The sequence below is a fragment of the Vicia villosa genome, linkage group LG1 (assembly GCF_029867415.1).
Source record: "Vicia villosa cultivar HV-30 ecotype Madison, WI linkage group LG1, Vvil1.0, whole genome shotgun sequence".
Taxonomy (NCBI): Eukaryota; Viridiplantae; Streptophyta; class Magnoliopsida; order Fabales; family Fabaceae; genus Vicia; species Vicia villosa.
Window position 1 is genome coordinate 27,737,987 of NC_081180.1, and position 20,007 is coordinate 27,757,993.

The following is a 20,007-nucleotide window of genomic DNA, read 5'->3' on the forward strand; positions in this document are numbered from 1 at the left end:
AAAGCCCACGGTCCGTCAGGGCCGGCCCGTTTAGAGCCGGGTAGTTCATATTGGCAGCTCTAAGCTCTACGACACAATTGAAATCTGGAATTCCTCTATGTAATTAGTGAGTCGCACATTAATATATCTATGTTATTATATAATTTACATATCATATTTTTGCAATTATATTATGAAACTTTTTATTTATTTAATTTATTAAAAGTATATTTAAATAATAACATTAATAATTAATCGGTGGTAGACATTCTTCCTATAAATATTGTTGTTCACTAAAGTTTGTGTTTTTCTTTTAATTTTAAATGAGCTCTTAATTGATTTAAAAATGATATCGTCCTTTCTAATTAGCAGAAAAATATTCAAGAATTACACTAGTTTAATAGTTTGATAAAGAATCTCACACCATGTATATTAAACATCAATTTAGATTTTTTTTTTTTTAATTTTATTAAGTTACGATCATCTAAAAACAACTCATTTAATTTTAGCTTTAATGATATAATTCTAAAGAACTTATATTGAGTTTTCTTGCTCTTCAAATAATAAGGGTAAGAGAAATAATGAAAGAGAATTGAGAGATATCAAAGTGAGAATTATAGTCAATTATAATGAGTTGTTTGTACAAATATGAATTACATCACTTATATATGACCATATTATTATTTGACTAATTGAAGTTAGTAATAGAAAATCCGATAGAGAGATTATGGCTTCCTCACTATCAACAAGTTTCCACAGGCGATGAATTACTTCCGACTTCTTCGATTTATAGCCATACGGTATAGAGTGCAAAATACATTTGTTTGGGAGTAGCTAGATTAAGATAGTTGCCGAAAGGGACAGTCTTTACTATACTAGCTGTGATTTCTTTTCATATCCCGCTTTAAAGTAATTACACTCACTCGTTAGCCTGTTTGGCTCTCGACCTGCTTCAGTATCTAAAACACTTTTTCTTTTTACTCTTGCATTTGCTATAACACTTTTTCTTTTACTCTTGCATTTGCTATACTTCGTTCTGCTACCTTCCGATGTACTACCAAACCGACATAAAGTTAATAGTAGTGGTAATCACATGAACAACCAATAATAACCGTGTACATAACTATTGTTAATCACATATGAAGGTAGTTGTAACTACCTAACCACAGTATAACTAACTTCTAAAAAAGTCTAGGAATTATAAACTAACAATACATTTCTCTATTATCACTTGCCTTGATAAGTATGTGAAGAAGGATCTAGCACTGACCAAGAAAATGACACGTGAAAATTATTTTTATTAAGGATTAAATATGTTTTTGGTCCTTATAAAATTACTAAAATTTATTTTTGGTCCCTATTAAAAAATAACATATTTTGGTCTCTGTAAAATTATTATGCACGCAGTCAGTGGCGGAGCCAGCGCCCGGCGAGGTAGGGCAGCTGCCCAGGCTCCGCCGCCACACTTCAAGGTAGTAATTGCATTTCTGTCGAATCCGGTGAGTCAAGTATTGCATGTTTTTGTATTTCTCTTCTTCTCTTCTGTTTGATTCTGGTTGTTGAATGGTAGTTGTGCTATTGTTGAAGATTGATGCTTAGTTCTTGCTACCAAATGATTTCTGACTTAAGAGTTTTTCATCTTGCACACAAGGCGTTTGATGAAAAGTTTCAACCAAATTTTTTTCACTTTTTCTGTTTCAGTTTGTGGATACACAGTGTATCTTAATTTTGTTGTTATCGTGAAACCGAGAGCGTCGCGAGAGAGTAAATTCAGCGAGAGAGAGCTATCCGAGAGAGTTTGGTGAGAGATCGAGATTGAGAGTGAGGTTGGAGAGGAGATAATTTCAGTTTTGCTAGTGTTTTGTTTGTTCGATTGAAACAAGCTGCGAGAAAGATTAAGAACGGTTGAGAGAGTGAGGGAGCTCAAGCACAGAAGTTGAGTGTGAAACAGAGTATCAAGAAGAAGCAGAGAGAGTACCGAAGAAGCAGAGGATAACTTTGAGTGGGTAAGTGCTTCTGTGCTTGTGCTTTTCACGTGAAGAAACAAGGAAGGAACCGATTGTTGATGAAGATGGAGGCGGGTCGGTTTCATGTTGGTTTTAGGGTTTTAGTTGTTGTTTCAATATTGGGTTTAGATGGATTCAATAGGCCCAACGTGAGAGATTACCCGATCCACCCTTCTCTTACAGCCCAGTGAATTCTATTCACACCCACTGCCAGCCTTGTTCTTCAATTTGACCATGGGCCTTTCTCCTATCAGCCCAATATTTTCTTTTGTTTGATACTCCATTTGTTTTTATTTCTTTAGCCCATTTGTTTGTGTTTTTTTTTATATATATTTTAGTTTTAATATTTTGTTTATGTTTTTAATTATATTTTTGTTTCATTTCAAAAATACAAAAACATGTTTTTATTTTAAATTTAGGCCTTATTTTCATTTTCATATCAAAAATAAAAAACATGCTTTTGTCAAATGTTGTTTTGGTCGAAAATTATGAAGTCAGTGGCGGAACTAGTGAAAACTTGCCGGAACTAGTGAAAATTTGCCCAGGCTTCATAATTTTTCTGGCTCCGCCACTGCACGCAGTTTTAGTCTTTGTTGTTAAGTTAGTGTGTATTTTTGAATGATTATTTTACAGATATGTTGAGAACGTTTTAAAAAGTTCTTTGAAAAAAAACTCAAAATTTGATTTCTAAGTCGAGATTTTCATTACTTTTATCATTATCTTTTAAAATTTTAAAAATTCACATTTAAATCTTCTCATTTTAAAAAATTCTAAACTTTGGTAAATAAATATTTTACAGTATTTTAAACATGTACGAAAAAAATTATTCAAAAATTTAAAAATTAAAGGGTAATTGACTTTTTCAAAATTTTAGAAAATAGCAAGGACTAAAGCTACATGCATAAAAACTTTATAGAGACTAATATATATCATTTTTTTAATAGGGACTAAAAATAAAGTTTAAGATATTTATAAGGACCAAAAATATATTTGGTGTTATACCTCATTTTTGCCTCTTATATTTTTCATTCTCTTATATTTTTCATTCATCTGAAACATTTTAAAGTCAAATAAAAAGTCAACCGATTTATTTTGTTCCTCATCAACAAGTCAATACAAGGTCAAAGTTTGGATTTTCCTTTAAAAAGTCTTTTTTAAAATCAACTTTCAAATTTAAATAAATGGTTGATTCATTGTTTTCAAACTTTGTTAAAACTATTTTTTTATTGGATTTTTATTTTAAGACAAAATGACAAAATGACACTTTCATGTGAGTTTTTTTTAGCCATATATTCAAAAGCCATTTCAAATTCTTAGCCATTTTTCTTATAACAATCTCAAGTCAATTTTCAAGTGTTTTGTGAGCTAAACTCCTAAGCCAAAATTTTGAGCCTTTTTAGTCAAATTCAAGTACTCAAGTTCAAGACTTTTTAGTTATTTTGAGCCAAACCCTAAGCATTTGAGCCTTTTTAGTCAAAGTCAAGTACTCAAGTTCAAGACTTTTTAGTTATTTTGAAATGATTTTGAGCCAAACTCTAAGCATTTGAGCCATTTTAGTCAAAGTCAAGTACTCAAGTTCAAGACTTTTTAGTTATTTTGAAATGATTTTGAGCCAAGCTCTAAGCATTTGAGCCAAGTTTATTGGAACCACATTCATGCATCATCAGCCACGTTTTTCAACAAACCAAATTACACTTCCATTCATCTACATTCACAATAAGACAAAACTCATATGTGCACACACTAAACTCATTCAAATTACATTTCATTTGAATTTTCCTTTACATTACAACAAGCTCAAAATATGAATTGCAATTGAGATCAAATCCTAATCAATGGCTATAATACCAAGTTCACAACGATTATTCCACATCACAGTAAATACAAAATTGAGAAACACACGGTTTCACTGTCTCTTTTCTTCGATTAAACTGTGCATTCTAGTTTGATTAAGAAGAAAATTACGTCATCCTTGCAATCCTCTCTCACTAATGAAAAGAAGATTTTGGTTTTATTTATTCGAATGGAAAATGCTTTAAAACCATCTCATGAAAAATATAATATCTCCTATCTCTGCCTGTTTATATAGTTTATGCTTTCCTTTCATCCCTAATAGAAAGAGGCCAAAATTAAAATCAAATATGCACTCTTTTTGGACATCTATAAAAGCATTTTGGTTTGTGAAACAAAATGTCAATCAAACTATGCGGAGAAAATAAACAACTCTTTATACAACGGCAAAGACAGTATAAGGTTTCAATGGAAAGTATTAATAAAAAACTTTTTAAGTTGTAATTCTACCACTATTTAGGTTCAAGAGGTAGTTTACTTCTGATGTTTCTTATGATCTAAAGTATTAAAATTCATTTAATTGGTCATGTATAGATCATTATTTTGAAATTAGTTTTTTTCTTTCTTTCTGGTTTGAAACAGAGAAAGCATAACAATCAATATTATTACATTCCACTGAAATTAGAGAAGAAAACCTTCTATGTCATTCAAATACATATGTAGTTACTATGTCATATAGTTGTAATCTTGACCAACACGCTCATCAATGAATCCAGCATATTAGAATAAATACAGCTACATACAGTGAATCACACAACCAAAGGTGTGAATGTTACCAATAAGCATATCACAAATAGTTAACCAATAAACATTTCATGACATACTAGTATTAGATTAGCTAATGTGGCACACTTACTCATATTATCTTAACCATTTCTCACTTTACTGCAAGGATTCTACATACACAGTCAATTGGGATCAACCTGCAAAGATTCTACATACACAGTCAATTGGGATCAACCTGCATTGTTATAGTTATGTTAGGGGCTAGGATCTAGTTCAATAAATATCAAGAAAATAATGAGGCTGAATATTTCATAACCTCATTCTTCTTGCTTGTTGCTTGTTTCATCTTCTTAAGCTTGTTGGTTGTCATCATCACTAGGGAGTGAAAGCAGAGAATCTATATACACAGTCAAATCGCAGCTTAGATCGTAATTAGGATAAGAATGTTGCTCCAGACACTGTCCACTTTTATCATACTTCACCAATCCATCTTCACCGTCAGTCCCAATAATATCATCACTTTTTGTACAACACAAAGGAAAAAAGAAATGAATAGGAAGAACAAGAGTCATAGTCCAAGAGGAGTTCACTTTGTATTCTTTCATCACCCATATTTCAACCCTATCATTAAAGTGATACTTGGTATATACACTGAGAAATCCTCCATAAACCCATAAACAACACTCCAAACGACTACTGGGCAAAAGCATATATGAAAGTTTCCTTTCCATTAAATCAAATGCAACAATAACATAAGCTTGTAAATCATAACGAAAAGCCATCCAATGAATAGCTCCCTTATAGAGCAAACCACCTTTGGGCTCTTCCTCTCGAAATCCATAAGGGAAGTAAGGACCCTCAACTTCTTTCCATGTATTAGATTTCAATGAGAAGTACTCCAAGCGTATTGGAGGATCTCCTGAATCAATGCGAGACAATGAAACAACCAAATAATCATCGGTTGAATGGTCGTACCCAAAACCATAGAAATATTCAGCATCCAAATTGGAACCAAAAGGAGATAAAGGAATTTGTTTATGAAGTCCAGTGGATGGATTCCAAAGGTAGATGATGTTTAAGGAACTGCAGAAAAGTATGAAACCTCTGCATGACCCTCTAATTTCAAAATCTGTAAAATCCTCTGGAAAGATAGAATCAAGGTTGAGTGAAAAAGAAGCCTTGTCATCGTCAAGCGATGCTTCAAAATCTATGGATCGAGATTGATGAGTTGAAGTTGATACTAATAGAACTCTACGAGTGTGTGTTGCAGAGTTAAGATGAAAATGTGAATTAGCAAAGTGAGGATCATGAGAAATAAGAGAAAACCACAACTTACAAACAGACTTGAAACGTATAAGAGACTTTACCGGCAACCTCAGTAAGATTTGGATGGTCAATTCATGAGGAAGATACATGATCGATCTTCTTTTACGCAACTTTTCTTTTTGTGAGTTGCAGCGGCTCTATGTTAGGTTAGAGATGAAAGGTGAAAGAGGAATTGGGCTCCAACCCAACACTCCACTTATATTTTACTAATACAGCCCAAAGAAACATTTCATCACAAAACTAACATTCTCTTCTTGGTGGTAACTTAAACCATACAAACCTATTTTTAAATTTTTATTGAACTTCAGGAATTTCTTATAAAAATCTATTTTTAAATTTTTATTGAACTTCAGGAATTTCTTATAAAAATCTTATAAAATTTTTAAAAATACTTGTGTCTAAAAGTTATCTATTATCATCAATTATTGGTGAATGTTAACATGGTGAAGTTGATATATTAGTCCATCATGGTGAACTTGAAAAGTAACAATTGATTTAATAATAAAAAAGTACAATGATGAGTGACCTATTAAACAAGTGTGATATGTAAAGAAACATGTATTTACAATTATATCTCACCATATATTTTTATTAAAACAAGGTTATGCATGTAAAATTGCAATAAAATTGTAATTTAAGTTTTAAAATTGTAAGACAATAAAAATAAATAAGCATTATGAATATACATATAAATAATTTAAACACGTAGTTATTATAATAACTGCAGTTCAGTCGTTGTGGGCTTGTGACATTATTTATTTATTTGAGTGATTATATGTAATATAATAGTTAATTAAATTTGTAAATAATTTTTTATGATAAATTAAAATTTAAGAAGAAAGAATATGGTTTTTATGCTCCAAGTGTGTTGTCCATTTTGCTCTTCATTCATGCTTCTTATTCAAAATCAAATTCATTTTATTTTTGGAAGCTATAGACAATCCAATTTAATTTTAGAACAAAAAAAAAAATAATTAAGAAAAAGCAAAATACATTGAACAAAAATGTAAATCTTTTATAAATTTATCATTTTAATATTGCTCTGAATTGAGATATAATAAGCAATTCATTTATTTTTTAACTTTTTAGTTTAAAACAATTGTTCTCGATAAATTTATAACATTTTTTAATTATTAGTATTTCAATAATTTAGTTAGAAAAAGATAAGCAAACAAAGAATATGATAAACAAATAATTATTATATTTATTATGTTTATTTTTTTAATATCCAATGAATAATCGAAATACATTAACCATACCATAAGGTTAGGTGACTCAAAGTATTTTTAACAAAAATTATCTTTTAATGATTTATGATTTTATGACAACAATTAGTCATTTTGTATTTTAAAAGAATATTAATTTGGAAAAATAGGTCATTTGTAATTTGTTGAGAAAATATAAAAGTGATTAAATATTTTTATGAGTATTGGTACAAAATGTGAAAAACTTGTTTAACCCATGATAGCAGGTTATTCTTGAGTACACCATAATGGTCCAATATATCTACTTCACCATGTTATCCTCCACCTCAATTATTAATTTGATCTTACTCAATAAAAGTTAAAATGTATCCGAAAAATAACTTCAGAGTAATGTTCGAAAGTTATCTTTCGGACACACTCATTATCATATATTGCATATTTGGTATCCGTAGTAAAAGTTAAAGAAGTTCATCCAAATGGATAACTTTTGGATGCACCCATTACAATATATTGTGTAGTTGGCATTACTAAATAAAAGTAAAAGGAGTGTAGCATGAATATAAATGAAAAGTATACTTTACACGCGTTAATGCAAATAAAAGTGCAGACATATGGGCGCATGAGAAATTATGTATGTGTAGAGCACAAATTTTAATTATTGTTATAAATATATATTTTATACGGTTATATTAATTTTATACCACAATTACTACATGTTTTAGAAAATTTTAATATACATACAAATACATATCAAATGAATAAGAAAAGTGGAACTTGAAAGCGTGTGGATGAATGAATATTAGGGTGTTATCTAGAATCACACTTATATAGGGGTGACAGTAAGATCTATCACCAGTTGTTCCAGCACGAGACACCGGGAGTTGTTGGATGAATATTAATGGTTGAGATGGTGATGAGGTCATGCTTTTGTGCGATGCCTCCAAGCGGCTGCCCACTTGTTAACCAATTGAATGGATGTTTATGGATATATTGGGCCTTTAGACCGGGAAGGTCTTATCGATTCTTTAGCCATCGCAAAAAAATTTCCCCCAGGTCCTTACTATAAGCCATGAAGCAAGGAATTTTGATGTAAAATCCTCTCGATCGATCCTTGTGTGAGCCTCGTTGAAGTAGTATAATTTGTTGGAAGAATGCTCTAGGGAGAGGAAGAACTCCAATGAAAAGATAAGTGGGAGTTTATGGCATTAGAAACACACGCATTTAATGTCCATCGTGTCATGGAAACTTCACCCAGGAGAGAGCCAACACATATCTCCACACACCTAGGGTAGTGAATCAGTGCACCAAGATTACTTGAGTTAATTATGAGATTGTGGTTTCATCCTAAGCGATGATGGTGACTCTTTGAGCTCCTTTGAATCTCAGTCGTAAATCAAGTATACACGTGTGATCAGACCCCTTAGGGAAGAAACCAGCGGCAATGTCTGTCTGTGTCATGTCAAGTATCTCACGACAGCGAGGAAGGACATCGTCAGTGTGGTCCAACTGAGACTGATGAGTCTGCAAAATCTCCTTGTGGGCCGGTCTGGGTGGTGATCCCGGTATAGTGGGAATCATGTATGCGTGTGATACCCTACTGTAGTACCAGGTGATGTACCCGTCGACGCAGCTCCAGTCTACCTCTGATCTGGTCGCCCAAAGCCTCGTCAAGAACCATGTGATGCTCAAAGTCTGCAAATACATCATCTAGCTGCCGACGAGTCATGATGATATATGCGGAGACAGAAGGGTGGCGATGTATCATATGCTGGTAGCCGAACTGCTGCATGACGCATTCTCGAAGATAACGAACAATGATGGTTAAATTGGCAGCCAACCATCCTGAATATAGGGCAACGCCATTCCACGTAACCGTCTTACGGTGAACAACATTGAAGTCGTACTGGATGTCCCCTGCAGCCATGCAGTCAAGATAGCGCCTGTAAGGATCCGACACCTGGTTCCCTCTTAGGGGGACGAAGGCTCTAGCACGCGTCATGACCTCAATGTAGTTCGAAACCTCTCCCCAACCAAAAATATCAGGGAAGTGCTGTAATATCCAACCTGAAAAAAAAAGAATTGGGATCAAACATATTATCACAAATATATAATAAACTTTGAGAAAAAATAGAATGATATAAAACTGTTACCACTAAGAGGGTATATATGCCAGCCACAGTCCTTGCCTTCTACAGGCATCCCTCCTCGAGCTCCTCAATCAGCATCTCTCTCGCTTCCTCCTTCGTCAGCCTACCGTGACCAAGAACCCCTATTAGGTATACACAGGAGGCATACGATGTCGTTAAGAGTGATGGTAACCTCACCATGAGGAAGATGTATCGTGTGGAATCCAAGCTGACAGAGGTCCTTTAGCCCAGAAGTTGAGAGGAAATCCTAGAGCCACGCCTCGTCAGGCTTCACTAGAGCGGCAATCTTTTGGCCATGGTTGTATGAAATTTTTCAAAAAAAACACGGTTAATAATAACCAAAGTTAGAAATAATTAATAAGAAAAGTCTACGAGTTTTTACCTCCCTGTCCCAGATATGTCTGGATGAATGATTTGCATACCCTGTCAGCAGGGAAACATCTATAGGACCCCCTCGGGTAGAAGACAGACCCCTCAGTCGCACTCGCATCAACCTCCTCGTGCAGCTCAGGAGGTGGCACCGGAGAATCATCATCGACCATCACTAGCACAAGAGTAGAAGAACTGGCCCGACAATGTCTGCGGGCGGAGGACGTCTGTGAGGAACCCTCACCATTATCACGAGGTCTCCAGGATGAGGTAGTAGATGTGGAAGCCCCTCGCCTGGAACGGATGGAGAAGGCTCTGCTGGAACGGATGGAGAAGGCCCTGCTGGAATGGGTGTAGTAGGTATATCTATTGGAACCACATCTCCACCAGTCACTTGTGACATTACCTGCATCCGTTCACGCCGCACGGAGGCATGTTGTGCAACCCTCCCACGTATAAGTCTGTCTGGATGGTCGGCCATAATGTCTGCATTTAAATAAAATCGAGTTAAATTCAATTTATCTATAACAATAAAATGAAAAAAAACAAATTTACTTCCGTATGTGCACATGCGGAACTCTTCTATAGATGCATCTACGAAAGTACCTTGCATTTCAAAAAAATGATATTATTCTGTAGATGCATCTACAGAAAGACCTAACGTTTTATATGTTCCGTAGTTGCATTTACGGAACATTCTGAAACCTTTAAAACGCAACAATGGTGTCTGATCACTATTGTAGAGGGTTAAAACCCCCATTTTGGTGGCTTAATTGTCCATTTAACATATCAAACAATATCTACATTGTCTCTAAACTATGTTTCTAAAAGTAAATAATGATTTTTACACCTAAAAATCGATTCAAACTCTACTACGGGAAATACTCTAAAATAACTCGAAAACTTACCAATTAAATTGAGTATTGAAGTTGTTGGAATGTGTTGATCGTTGATGTTGACGTTAACAACCGAACTCGAGAGGAAAAAATAACTTCGGTTGAAGTTTGATTTTTAAGGTTGAGAGAGTTTTGAAATGAGAAATGTGAAGAATGAGGGAGGAGAAGAATCTGACGCGAATATAACATAAAATGCTTCCATATATACATCTACGAAAGCTTCTGTATGTGCATCTACGGATCAAAACAAAATTTAAACAAAAAAGTGTGCTTTCGGAGGTACACCTACAAAAGCAGATGCATTTTAGACAACTCGCATGGTGCATAAGAGACCCATGGGATGAAGTAAGATATACTCTTTATTTGGCCGCTCCATATTAATATCTTCAAACAAGAATGCAAATTTGACAAATAGTCTATTTGATATAATTTTCGTTTATATATATATATATATATATATATATATATATATATATATATATATATATATATATATATATATATATATATATATATATATATATATATATATATATATATATATATATATATATATATATATATATATATATATATATATATATATATATATATATATATATATCAAGTGAAAGTATTTTATAATGTATCTCAAGTGAAAGTATTTTACAATGTTCAGCTTCCTTTCATCGTCAAATAAATAACATTGCATTGTGGTTTGTGAAACAAAATTTTGACCAACAAAATCATTAGAGTTCAAATACATATGTAGTTATGATCAATTTTTTAATGAATTACTTTGAGTCAAAGTCATGTAGTTGTGATCTTGTTCAACATGACTCATAAGAATAATTTACCTTATAGAACAATTTCAAGCAGTGAACATTGTCCAAAACATATATCACAATAAAATCCAATTACTTACATAAATAATAGTGAATCACACAAACAACCAATAAACATTAGCTCATGTGGCACACTTACTCATATTACAAATTGATAGAAGGGTATTATAGAATTTATAATATTAGTATTGTTATTGATAGGGGTGATTATAGAACTTATATTATTAGTATGATATTGGACTTTTGTGTATTTGGGCTTTTAATTGAACATCTATTATGGGAACTATATATTGAGTGTCTTTGACACAATTAAGGGTATAAAAGAAATCAAAGTTATCTTTTTATCTCTATTTTCTTAACTTAGTTTTAATGACTTTCTCTTTAATTGTTGAAACTTTAATTTGATAGTTTTGATAGGAAACTTCCTATCACAATTGCATTCAAACACATGATTCAGAATGTCATTCTTCAAGTTTGCATCCGCCATCTTCTTAAGCTTTCTCACTTCACCATGAATGCAAGACTCTACATACATAGCCATTTCGGGGAAACATGCATCGTTAGAGTAAGAGTTTACGCTCCTACTTCAACACAAATATCAACAAAATAGTGAAGCAGAATATTTCATAATGCCATTCTTGTTGTTTGTGTCACCATCACCAGGGAGTGAAAGCAGAGAATCTATATACATAGTCACTTTGCAAATATGAGCATTAGAACAAGGTTGCTCTAGATACTGTCCATTTTTATCGTACTTCACCATTGCACAACTATCTGCCCCAATAATATCACCACTTCTGTACAGCAAAATGGACGACAAAGACATTCCTCGTCTGGATCAACCGGAAGAACAAGAGTCATAGTCCAAGAGGAGTTAATTTTGTATTCTTTCATCAACCATATTTCAACTGTATCATTATTATAATTCCAAGTATATACACTGAGCAATTCTCCATATATCCACAAACCACTATCCAAAGGATTACCATAACAATCACCCGACAAAAGCATATATGAAAGTTTCCTTTCCATTAAATTAAAGGCAACAATAACTTCAAGATTATTGTTGAATAATGAATAGTTCCTGCAAGATGAGCGACATGGAGATTGAGACGAGAAGTTGAGAAAGAACAGTTGTTGGTGTGACCATCAGTGGATTTGAAGTAACATGTAGAATGAAAATTCGAAGAATACCAAAGGCCACAACGAAGATTTGCGAGAAGAGGAAGTTGAGGCCATAACTGAGAGATTTCAGAGACAAAAACTGAGTCTTGGTAGATAGATCTGAGTGCGTTGTATAAACTGTTGTCTCTCTTTTTTTTATAGTTCTAGCTGCTTTGTATATGCTTAGCTTCGACCATTCACCTTCTTCTACCTCCATTGATATCTCTCTCTAGAAAGCTTGGTTTGGTATTGATACGAATCATGCGCCGTCAGAATGGTTCACACGAGGAGAACAAAACCTAGGAACAATATGTGTGGCCACGTCATCATGGTTTTTGAAAATACAATGTTGTTGAGTTAAAAAAACATATCCAATAGTAGAAATATGGAAAATGTTTAATGTTAAGAAAATATTAAAACAAAAAAGGCAAGAATAAATCTCAACCATTCAATATCAAATACCACCCCATAATTCCTATTAAAAAGGAAATTAAATTAAAAATAATTTTAAAAATATCAACTATATTAATGACACAGGTACATTCTTGTGTTTCTTATTCAAATACTTTCGTACTAAATAGCATTATTCTAAAAATATAGATCTTCCACAGTTTAAAAAGTCAGAGATAGTAAAATATAAACCCCATGTTATGTCGATTGCTTGCTTTTTCAACAATTGAAACAAGTCCTTAAAACCTCCGCTACCATTCTGGCTGAGTCTTTGAAAATCAGGTTTAAAAGTGATTTTGGTGTTTTGACCATCAAACTATAAATCACTATTGCTATTTTTAGCTGGTGCATCTACTGAGAGTTTCTTCTTCATATTTATCTTGAAAATCTTGATAAAATTAAGTATATAAAGTGTAAACCAATGATAACAAAACATTAGAACTTGATGAAACTTAAATGTAGAAACATAAATTAAAACAACAAACCACTAAATTGTGATCCATCTTGTTTCATCTCCTAAGGAAACCCTAACTTCCAATTTTGAAATTTCCGGTACGAAATACTAGAAATTTCTGTGAAAAAAGTCTGAGTAATGATCAATTTGTTTTGGCCCCTACTTATCAATTTGTTTTGGCCCCTAAAGTAGTAAACTCATCCGACAAGCACGCTTAAAATTATAATGAAGTGATTTCTACACTTTAAAAAAAAACAGAACATTCGAAAAATCAGTAACACGATGTCTCTTCCACTCCACAACCTCCAACGCAATTTATATCATCTCTATTATCTACCAATAAATTCTCTAATGAACAACTTATCCTTCAACATAATCCTATCTTGACTCAGTTGCTAAGCGAAGATCACCTACTTTGATGGAGTGAAATTATTCCACATCTTAATATTTAACACCTCATTCCCAAGCATTGTTAGCGGAGAAAAACAAATGGGTTACTAATATATTGTTTTCCAATAAAAAACACAATTCCTCAATAGAGATACATATACTTGGTGATGCAGACTGATAAACCAAATTCACAAACTGCAAAATAGTAATGAATTTCCATCATAGATTATAAAAAGTGTAGTTCAATCAAGAACAGGAACATAACTGCATTCTTCATAGGAGAAGCTTTTAGATGACTGCTAGCAATGTAATTTCCATATAAGGTGCACAGTGAGATGACTACTATTTTGCTCTCTTTTCGTTGTGCAAGTAACAGCTTCTATAAAGCATGTATGCAAAGGTCTAATATAAATGTGTATTCTAGTTCTCAAGAATTCTCCTCCTAGTAGTATTTCCACGTAACATAAAAGACATGAAGTATGTTCAATTTTAACTAAAATATATCTTGTTTTTCTTACGTGTTAATCCCCAGTCACATAATGCCTTCAGTAGCTTGTAGACTTTGTGCTCACTACCTTTCTTCACATAATTCTTTGGCTGCTCCACATAAATATTGTTAGTCTGTGTTCGATACAACAGTGAAATAGCTATGTTCATTTCCCATACTTCTATTTCTGCATGCTCATGAAACACAACTCTTACCTCTGCAGTGTCTAATTGATGAAAGAGCAAAGTTTTAATTATAGAACAGAAGTAACGGCTATTGAAAATGGATGAAGAATTGACTGATTATATTGGAAATAGATGTAAGGAATGGAATACAAACTACCAGAGCCAAAGCTTCTCAGTTGAGAGAAAACAATTCTCTCTACTGCCTATCGAAACAAGGGTTCTAACAGAATGATGAATGCATTAATGTGTCAATTCTCATGCTCACAAGCAAAAGTACATCTACAAAAGAAAAAAATATTTATTACTCAATCTATAACTTTTACAAAGACAAAAGTATGGCTAAAAAACTATAAGCTAACAAGGACAAAACCAAAATAAATTTAGCACATGAAGCAAAATGAAATCATTTAGCAAGGATAACATAACCATACTAAGAGGTTTACTTCACTCCAATCCACTTTTGGAGTTTGATTCTTGTCTGCTAAGGTTGGTGATCAGTGTAAAACATAAAACATAAGAATAAGAATTGCAGGAAGAAGAGAAGACAGGAATCTTACCTGTGAACTATGTTTTGAAGGTCCAAGAATTTCCTCTGCTTCAACCAAAACAAGAAGGTACCGTTGAATATCAATATCATCCATTGGTCGTAATACGACGAACTTCAGCTTGCCTATCAACATTCTGCAGAAGAGGAGAAGATCTCCCCTTAATATATGAATTAGTTTCACCGTTATATGGCTGTCATGGTATATGTCTGCTGCAGAATGTATGCGTCAAAGTAGCTTGAATGGATATGAATTTACTTTTAACTTTATGTAAACTCCTAATCTTCTCAACTCTCAAATTATCTTTGCCTAATTTAATTTCTTCTTTAATCAAGAAAAAAAAACAAGTTTACTATTGTTGCATTCTCTTCATTGAAAAGGTTTTTTGACGACTGCTTGCAATATGTTTTTCATTCTTTATAGTTTCTTTCTTCATTCTTTTTTATTCTTTTTACAATAACAAAAATTGAGGTATAAGAGAATTATTATTAATTAAAGTGGCACTCATGATCAAACTATTATAGCATAGCTAACACTTCGTTGACATGTTTATTCATTCAATCTCTTAGGAAAATACTGTTATGCCTTGTCTTCATTGTGTAAATCTCAGTTTATCAAAAAGAATGCTTCCACTAGATTTCCTTCAAATACATGTGACCATGATAGAATTTCTAATAAATTGCTTTGAGAATTGAGACAGAGTCATGTAATGCATAAACTCATCAAATAAATTACAATTACAATTATAAGACCATCTTAAACAGTAACCTCAACATACATTAGAACTCAGTCCATTACACTTACACAAACAATTAAAGCTTTCAACATTTAAAACAAATATATTCCACATAGTTGACCAATAAATATTCTATAACATATTTCTTCAGCTCAGGTGGTGGCATACCGGCTCATCATATTACCCTACAAAGCCTTACTGATTGCAGCATCTCAATAGATCACAATAGCACAAGATAAATATGGTTACCTCATTCTTCTTGTTCGTGTCGTCTTCTTAAGCCTGTTCATTGTTAGAAGGGAGTGAAAGCAGAGACTCTATATACACGGCGACTTGAGATCCCTCCGGATCATTAGAATATGAACGATGCTCTAGCAATTGTCCTTTGTCATCATACTTAACCAATCCAGTACCACCATCGGTTCCAATAATTTCACCATTTCTTGTATAACATATTGGATAAAAGTACCGAGTCGGAATGGCAACAATAGACAAAACAAGAGTCTTAGTCCAAGACGAATGCACTCCGTATTCTTTCATAATCCATATATTAACAAGAGTACGTTCCTCCATAGCCCATAGACTGAGAAATTCTCCAAATACCCACAAATCACAATCAGTAGGTTCTTGGTCAAAATCATGGTCAAAATCATCCGGAAAGGACATCTCTAAAAGTTCTCTTTCCACTAAATCAAAAGCAAAAATAACATAAACGTTTAAATCATCACGAGAAGCCAACCAATGTAGAGCCCCATTACAGAGAAACCCTACTCCGTGATCATAACCAGAGTCGTCCATGTAATGAAATTGACTATAGTTCAACAATCCAGTATACTCAATTTCTTTCCATGTATTAGCTCTCAATGAAAAAATATTCAAACGGGATGAAATGTTAAGGAAGACACTACTTGAATCACATGACATGGAAACCACCAAGTAATCATCGGTTGACTCGTCATATCCAAAACCATATAGATAAAAGATATCATCAGGGTCTAAATTGGAAACAATTGAAGGTATGTGTTTGTGCACTCCGGTGGATGGATTCCATAGAGAGATGCTTGAAGTAGAGAAATTCCAAGAACAGTACAAAAGTATAAAGCCTCTACATGAACTTTTCATTTCAATATGAAAATTAGATTGGGAATGGGGACGCAAGAAATCAAGGCTGGGTGAAGTAGAAAAATGGTTAAGTGATGTTTCAAAATCTATAGATCGAGATTCATGAAAGAGAGTTGATATTAACATAATTCTACGGTCGTGTGTTGCGGCTGTGAGTTCAAAATGTGAATTTGCAAAACAAGAATCAGAGATAAGAGAAAACCACAACTTACAAACGCATTTGAAACGAACAAGAGACTTAACTGGTAACCTTAGTAGGATTTGAATGATCAATTCATGAGGAAGATACACAGATTTCTTCATGTTGAGTACTCTTCCTGCATGCACTGCGATTGTCTAAAGAAATAAGAACGAGTAAACCTACTTTCTTTTATAACCCTAATTTCATATTATAAAACCTTTTACAAGTTTTACTAATGTCAAGGAAAATAAAATTGTAAAACATAATACCTTTATTATCAAGTGTGTAGTTTCCCGTAATTTTTAAAATTTTTAAAGGGGGGCTGAACACTTTATAAATGAGATTAGCTAAACATATTATTTATTTGGGTGAGTCTTTGACCTTTTCTAAAGTGTTTGATTAAAGGTCCATCAAAATTTTGTAAGTGTGAGTCACACACACTAAGATCATCAAAATTTTGTAAGTGTGAGTCACACACACTAAGATCATCAAAACTATCTATGTGTGGATTTGGTGCAAATTTTGCATGGTGTGAAGCCCAACTGGCTAACTCTATCAGTTTGTTTGGTGGAGGGATAAGTTTGGTTTTTCGGTAAAAAATCTTATAAGAGAATTTATGAGTCTTACATTTCGGTGCTTTTTTTCTCCTTTAAAGGTTAATGCTTTAGCTTGCTTATGGAAGTCTGAAGTTCCTAAAAAAGATCCTTATTTTGGATATGTAATGGATTGTCCCCAATTGTCTCTTATACAAGAAAATAGGTGTCATAATAATCCATCAACGCCTGGAATTAGTGTGCTAAGGATTCCTCCAATAAATTACCGTGGCAAACCGAAATTAAAAAAAAAAAAAGTTGCTCATGACACAAGAAAAGATAGACCACATTTGGTGGGATTGATAAAAAAACTCTGTCTTGAGGTTAAGATAAATTTGGCTAAAACTTTGATGGAAACACTGATGCATCTATGGAAGTTAGTGAATTCTTTGAAATGTTGTGCCTTTGATTGGAACAAACCATACTATATAATATTTGTCATCACCATGAACAATAGACTGTGGCTTAATATAACAAACTTATATCTTCTGTAAATTGATTTTGTTATATAACTTTATGTTTGTACTCTTTTGGTCCTGGCAGATCTTGTTTTGGGGTGAGTTTATAGCTATTAATAAATTTCTTTTTCCTTTGCACAAAAAATTAAGTAAGTGAACTCTTTGGCAATCTAAGGTTCTCTTCTCCATGATGACTAAAACTGTCATCATTAAGCTTGACTTATAAATGGAGGCCACAGAGAATGTAGTGTATGCCTCAAAGTTGCAGGGATGAAAATTAAGTTGTATGTGTCTTATCTTATGATTTGAAAAACCTTATGAATTCATGTATTAATTTTAAATTAGTTTATTATTTTGGTTTGAAACAGAGAAATGTGGCCAAAGTTTTTAGAGTCCTGTGAAACTAGAGAACAAAACCTTCTGTTTCCATCAAATAAATATGTGGCCACTATCAAAGTTCTAATGAAGTACTTTGAGTTAGAGTTGTGTAATTGTGATTTAGATCTTGATTAACATGCATAAACTTATCAAATAAATTACTATATAAAACAATTGCAAGCAGTACATTAGAACTCAATCAAGTTACAAATGCATGAATAATGGTGATTCACCAAGCAAAATTAATGACATTTTCAATAAACATATTATAAATGTTTGACCAATTAGTATTTCATGACCTATTACATTAGCCCATTTGGCATACTGAGTCATTTTACATATGCAACGATATCGCCTCCTGTAGTCCATAGACCGATAAATTCTCCGAATATCCACAAATCACTATAGATAGGATCATGATCAAAATCATCAGGCAACTGCATCTCTAAAAGTTTCCTTTCCATAAATCAAAAGAAATAATAACATTTATTGATAAATCACTACGATTAGCCAACCAATGAACAACCTCGTAAAAGAGTATTCTTTCTCTAGGATCATTACAGACATTCATGTAAGTGAGGTAATCACCGTCGATTTCTATCCATGTATTAGCTCTCAATGATAAAATTTCCAATTTTGAAGAATTTACATCTGCATTTGCATTAGCATCATAGGACATTGAAACCACCAAGTAGTTATCCATTGAATGGTCATATACCCAAAACCATATAGAAAACAAATATAATTGACATCTAAATCAATAGGGGACAAAGGTATTTGTTTGTGAAATCCAGTGGATGGATTACAAAGATACATGTTTGAAAAACAGTGCAAAAACATAAACCCTCTACATGAACTTTTTAATTTCAATAAAAATAAAAGAACGAGAATGCATAAAATTAAGATTGAGTGAAGTAGAAGCAGAATCGTCGTTTAGGGATGTTCCAAAATTTATAGATCTAGCTTCATGAGTTGAAGTTTCTATTAATAGAATTCTACTACTGTGGGTTACAAAGTTAAGTTGTAAATAGGAATTCGCAGAGTGGGGATCATGAGATATAAGAGAAAACCATGACTTACAAACACACTTGGAAGGTCTTGTAAAATTTCCATAGATTATATGATGAAAGCAAAGAACACTTTTGCACAGCATATATAATAGGATTACAAATAGGTAACTTCAAGTGGAATATATGTGTTGTAATTTTGATTTTGATATTTCTCAACATGTATAAACTCATCAGATATTTAATTATATTAAACAATTCCTAGCAGCCACTACAATATTAATTAGAACTCAAATCATTTTTATTAGCTCTTTTGGAAGCCTTCACTAGTTTATTAGGACTCAGTTCAGCCAAGTCATGCTGTTGGAGTTTGTGCTCACTAACTCTTTGGATGCTCCACATAATTTTTTCCATCAGGGTCTAATACAAGAATGCAGACAGCTATAAAAATTCAAACAGTATACAATCTGCTAAACTCATTGGAATAATTTACCTTATAAGACAATTTCAAGCAATAATCAAAACATA

At 32.9% G+C, this 20,007-nt stretch overlaps 2 protein-coding genes across 7 annotated transcripts; both read right to left on the reverse strand.

The window, feature by feature from the left end:
* Positions 1-4,426: 4,426 nt before the first annotated feature.
* On the reverse strand, positions 4,427-6,105 carry LOC131603478 (F-box/kelch-repeat protein At3g06240-like). Its single transcript, XM_058875796.1, has 2 exons — positions 4,879-6,105; positions 4,427-4,797 (listed from the first exon to the last, which is right to left on the reverse strand). The coding sequence occupies exon 1, from the start codon at positions 5,975-5,977 to the stop codon at positions 4,913-4,915; it is 1,065 nt and encodes a 354-aa protein (XP_058731779.1). The 5' UTR covers positions 5,978-6,105; the 3' UTR covers positions 4,427-4,797; positions 4,879-4,912.
* Positions 6,106-11,689: 5,584 nt separating this feature from the next.
* Positions 11,690-17,261, reverse strand: LOC131632406 (F-box/kelch-repeat protein At3g06240-like). 6 transcript variants are annotated; one of them, XR_009293000.1, is made up of 4 exons: positions 15,990-17,261; positions 15,017-15,164; positions 14,306-14,738; positions 11,690-12,792 (listed from the first exon to the last, which is right to left on the reverse strand). XR_009293000.1 is itself a non-coding variant. In XM_058903162.1 (2 exons), the coding sequence occupies exon 1, from the start codon at positions 17,163-17,165 to the stop codon at positions 16,017-16,019; it is 1,149 nt and encodes a 382-aa protein (XP_058759145.1). In that variant the 5' UTR covers positions 17,166-17,261; the 3' UTR covers positions 14,759-15,164; positions 15,990-16,016. The 6 variants fall into 6 exon arrangements, 1 of the variants encoding a protein (XP_058759145.1); XR_009293005.1 differs by having other exon boundaries at positions 11,693-12,792; positions 14,306-14,384; XR_009293003.1 differs by lacking the exon at positions 11,690-12,792 and having other exon boundaries at positions 12,815-14,738; positions 15,017-15,140.
* Between the last annotated feature and the right edge of the window lie 2,746 nt (positions 17,262-20,007).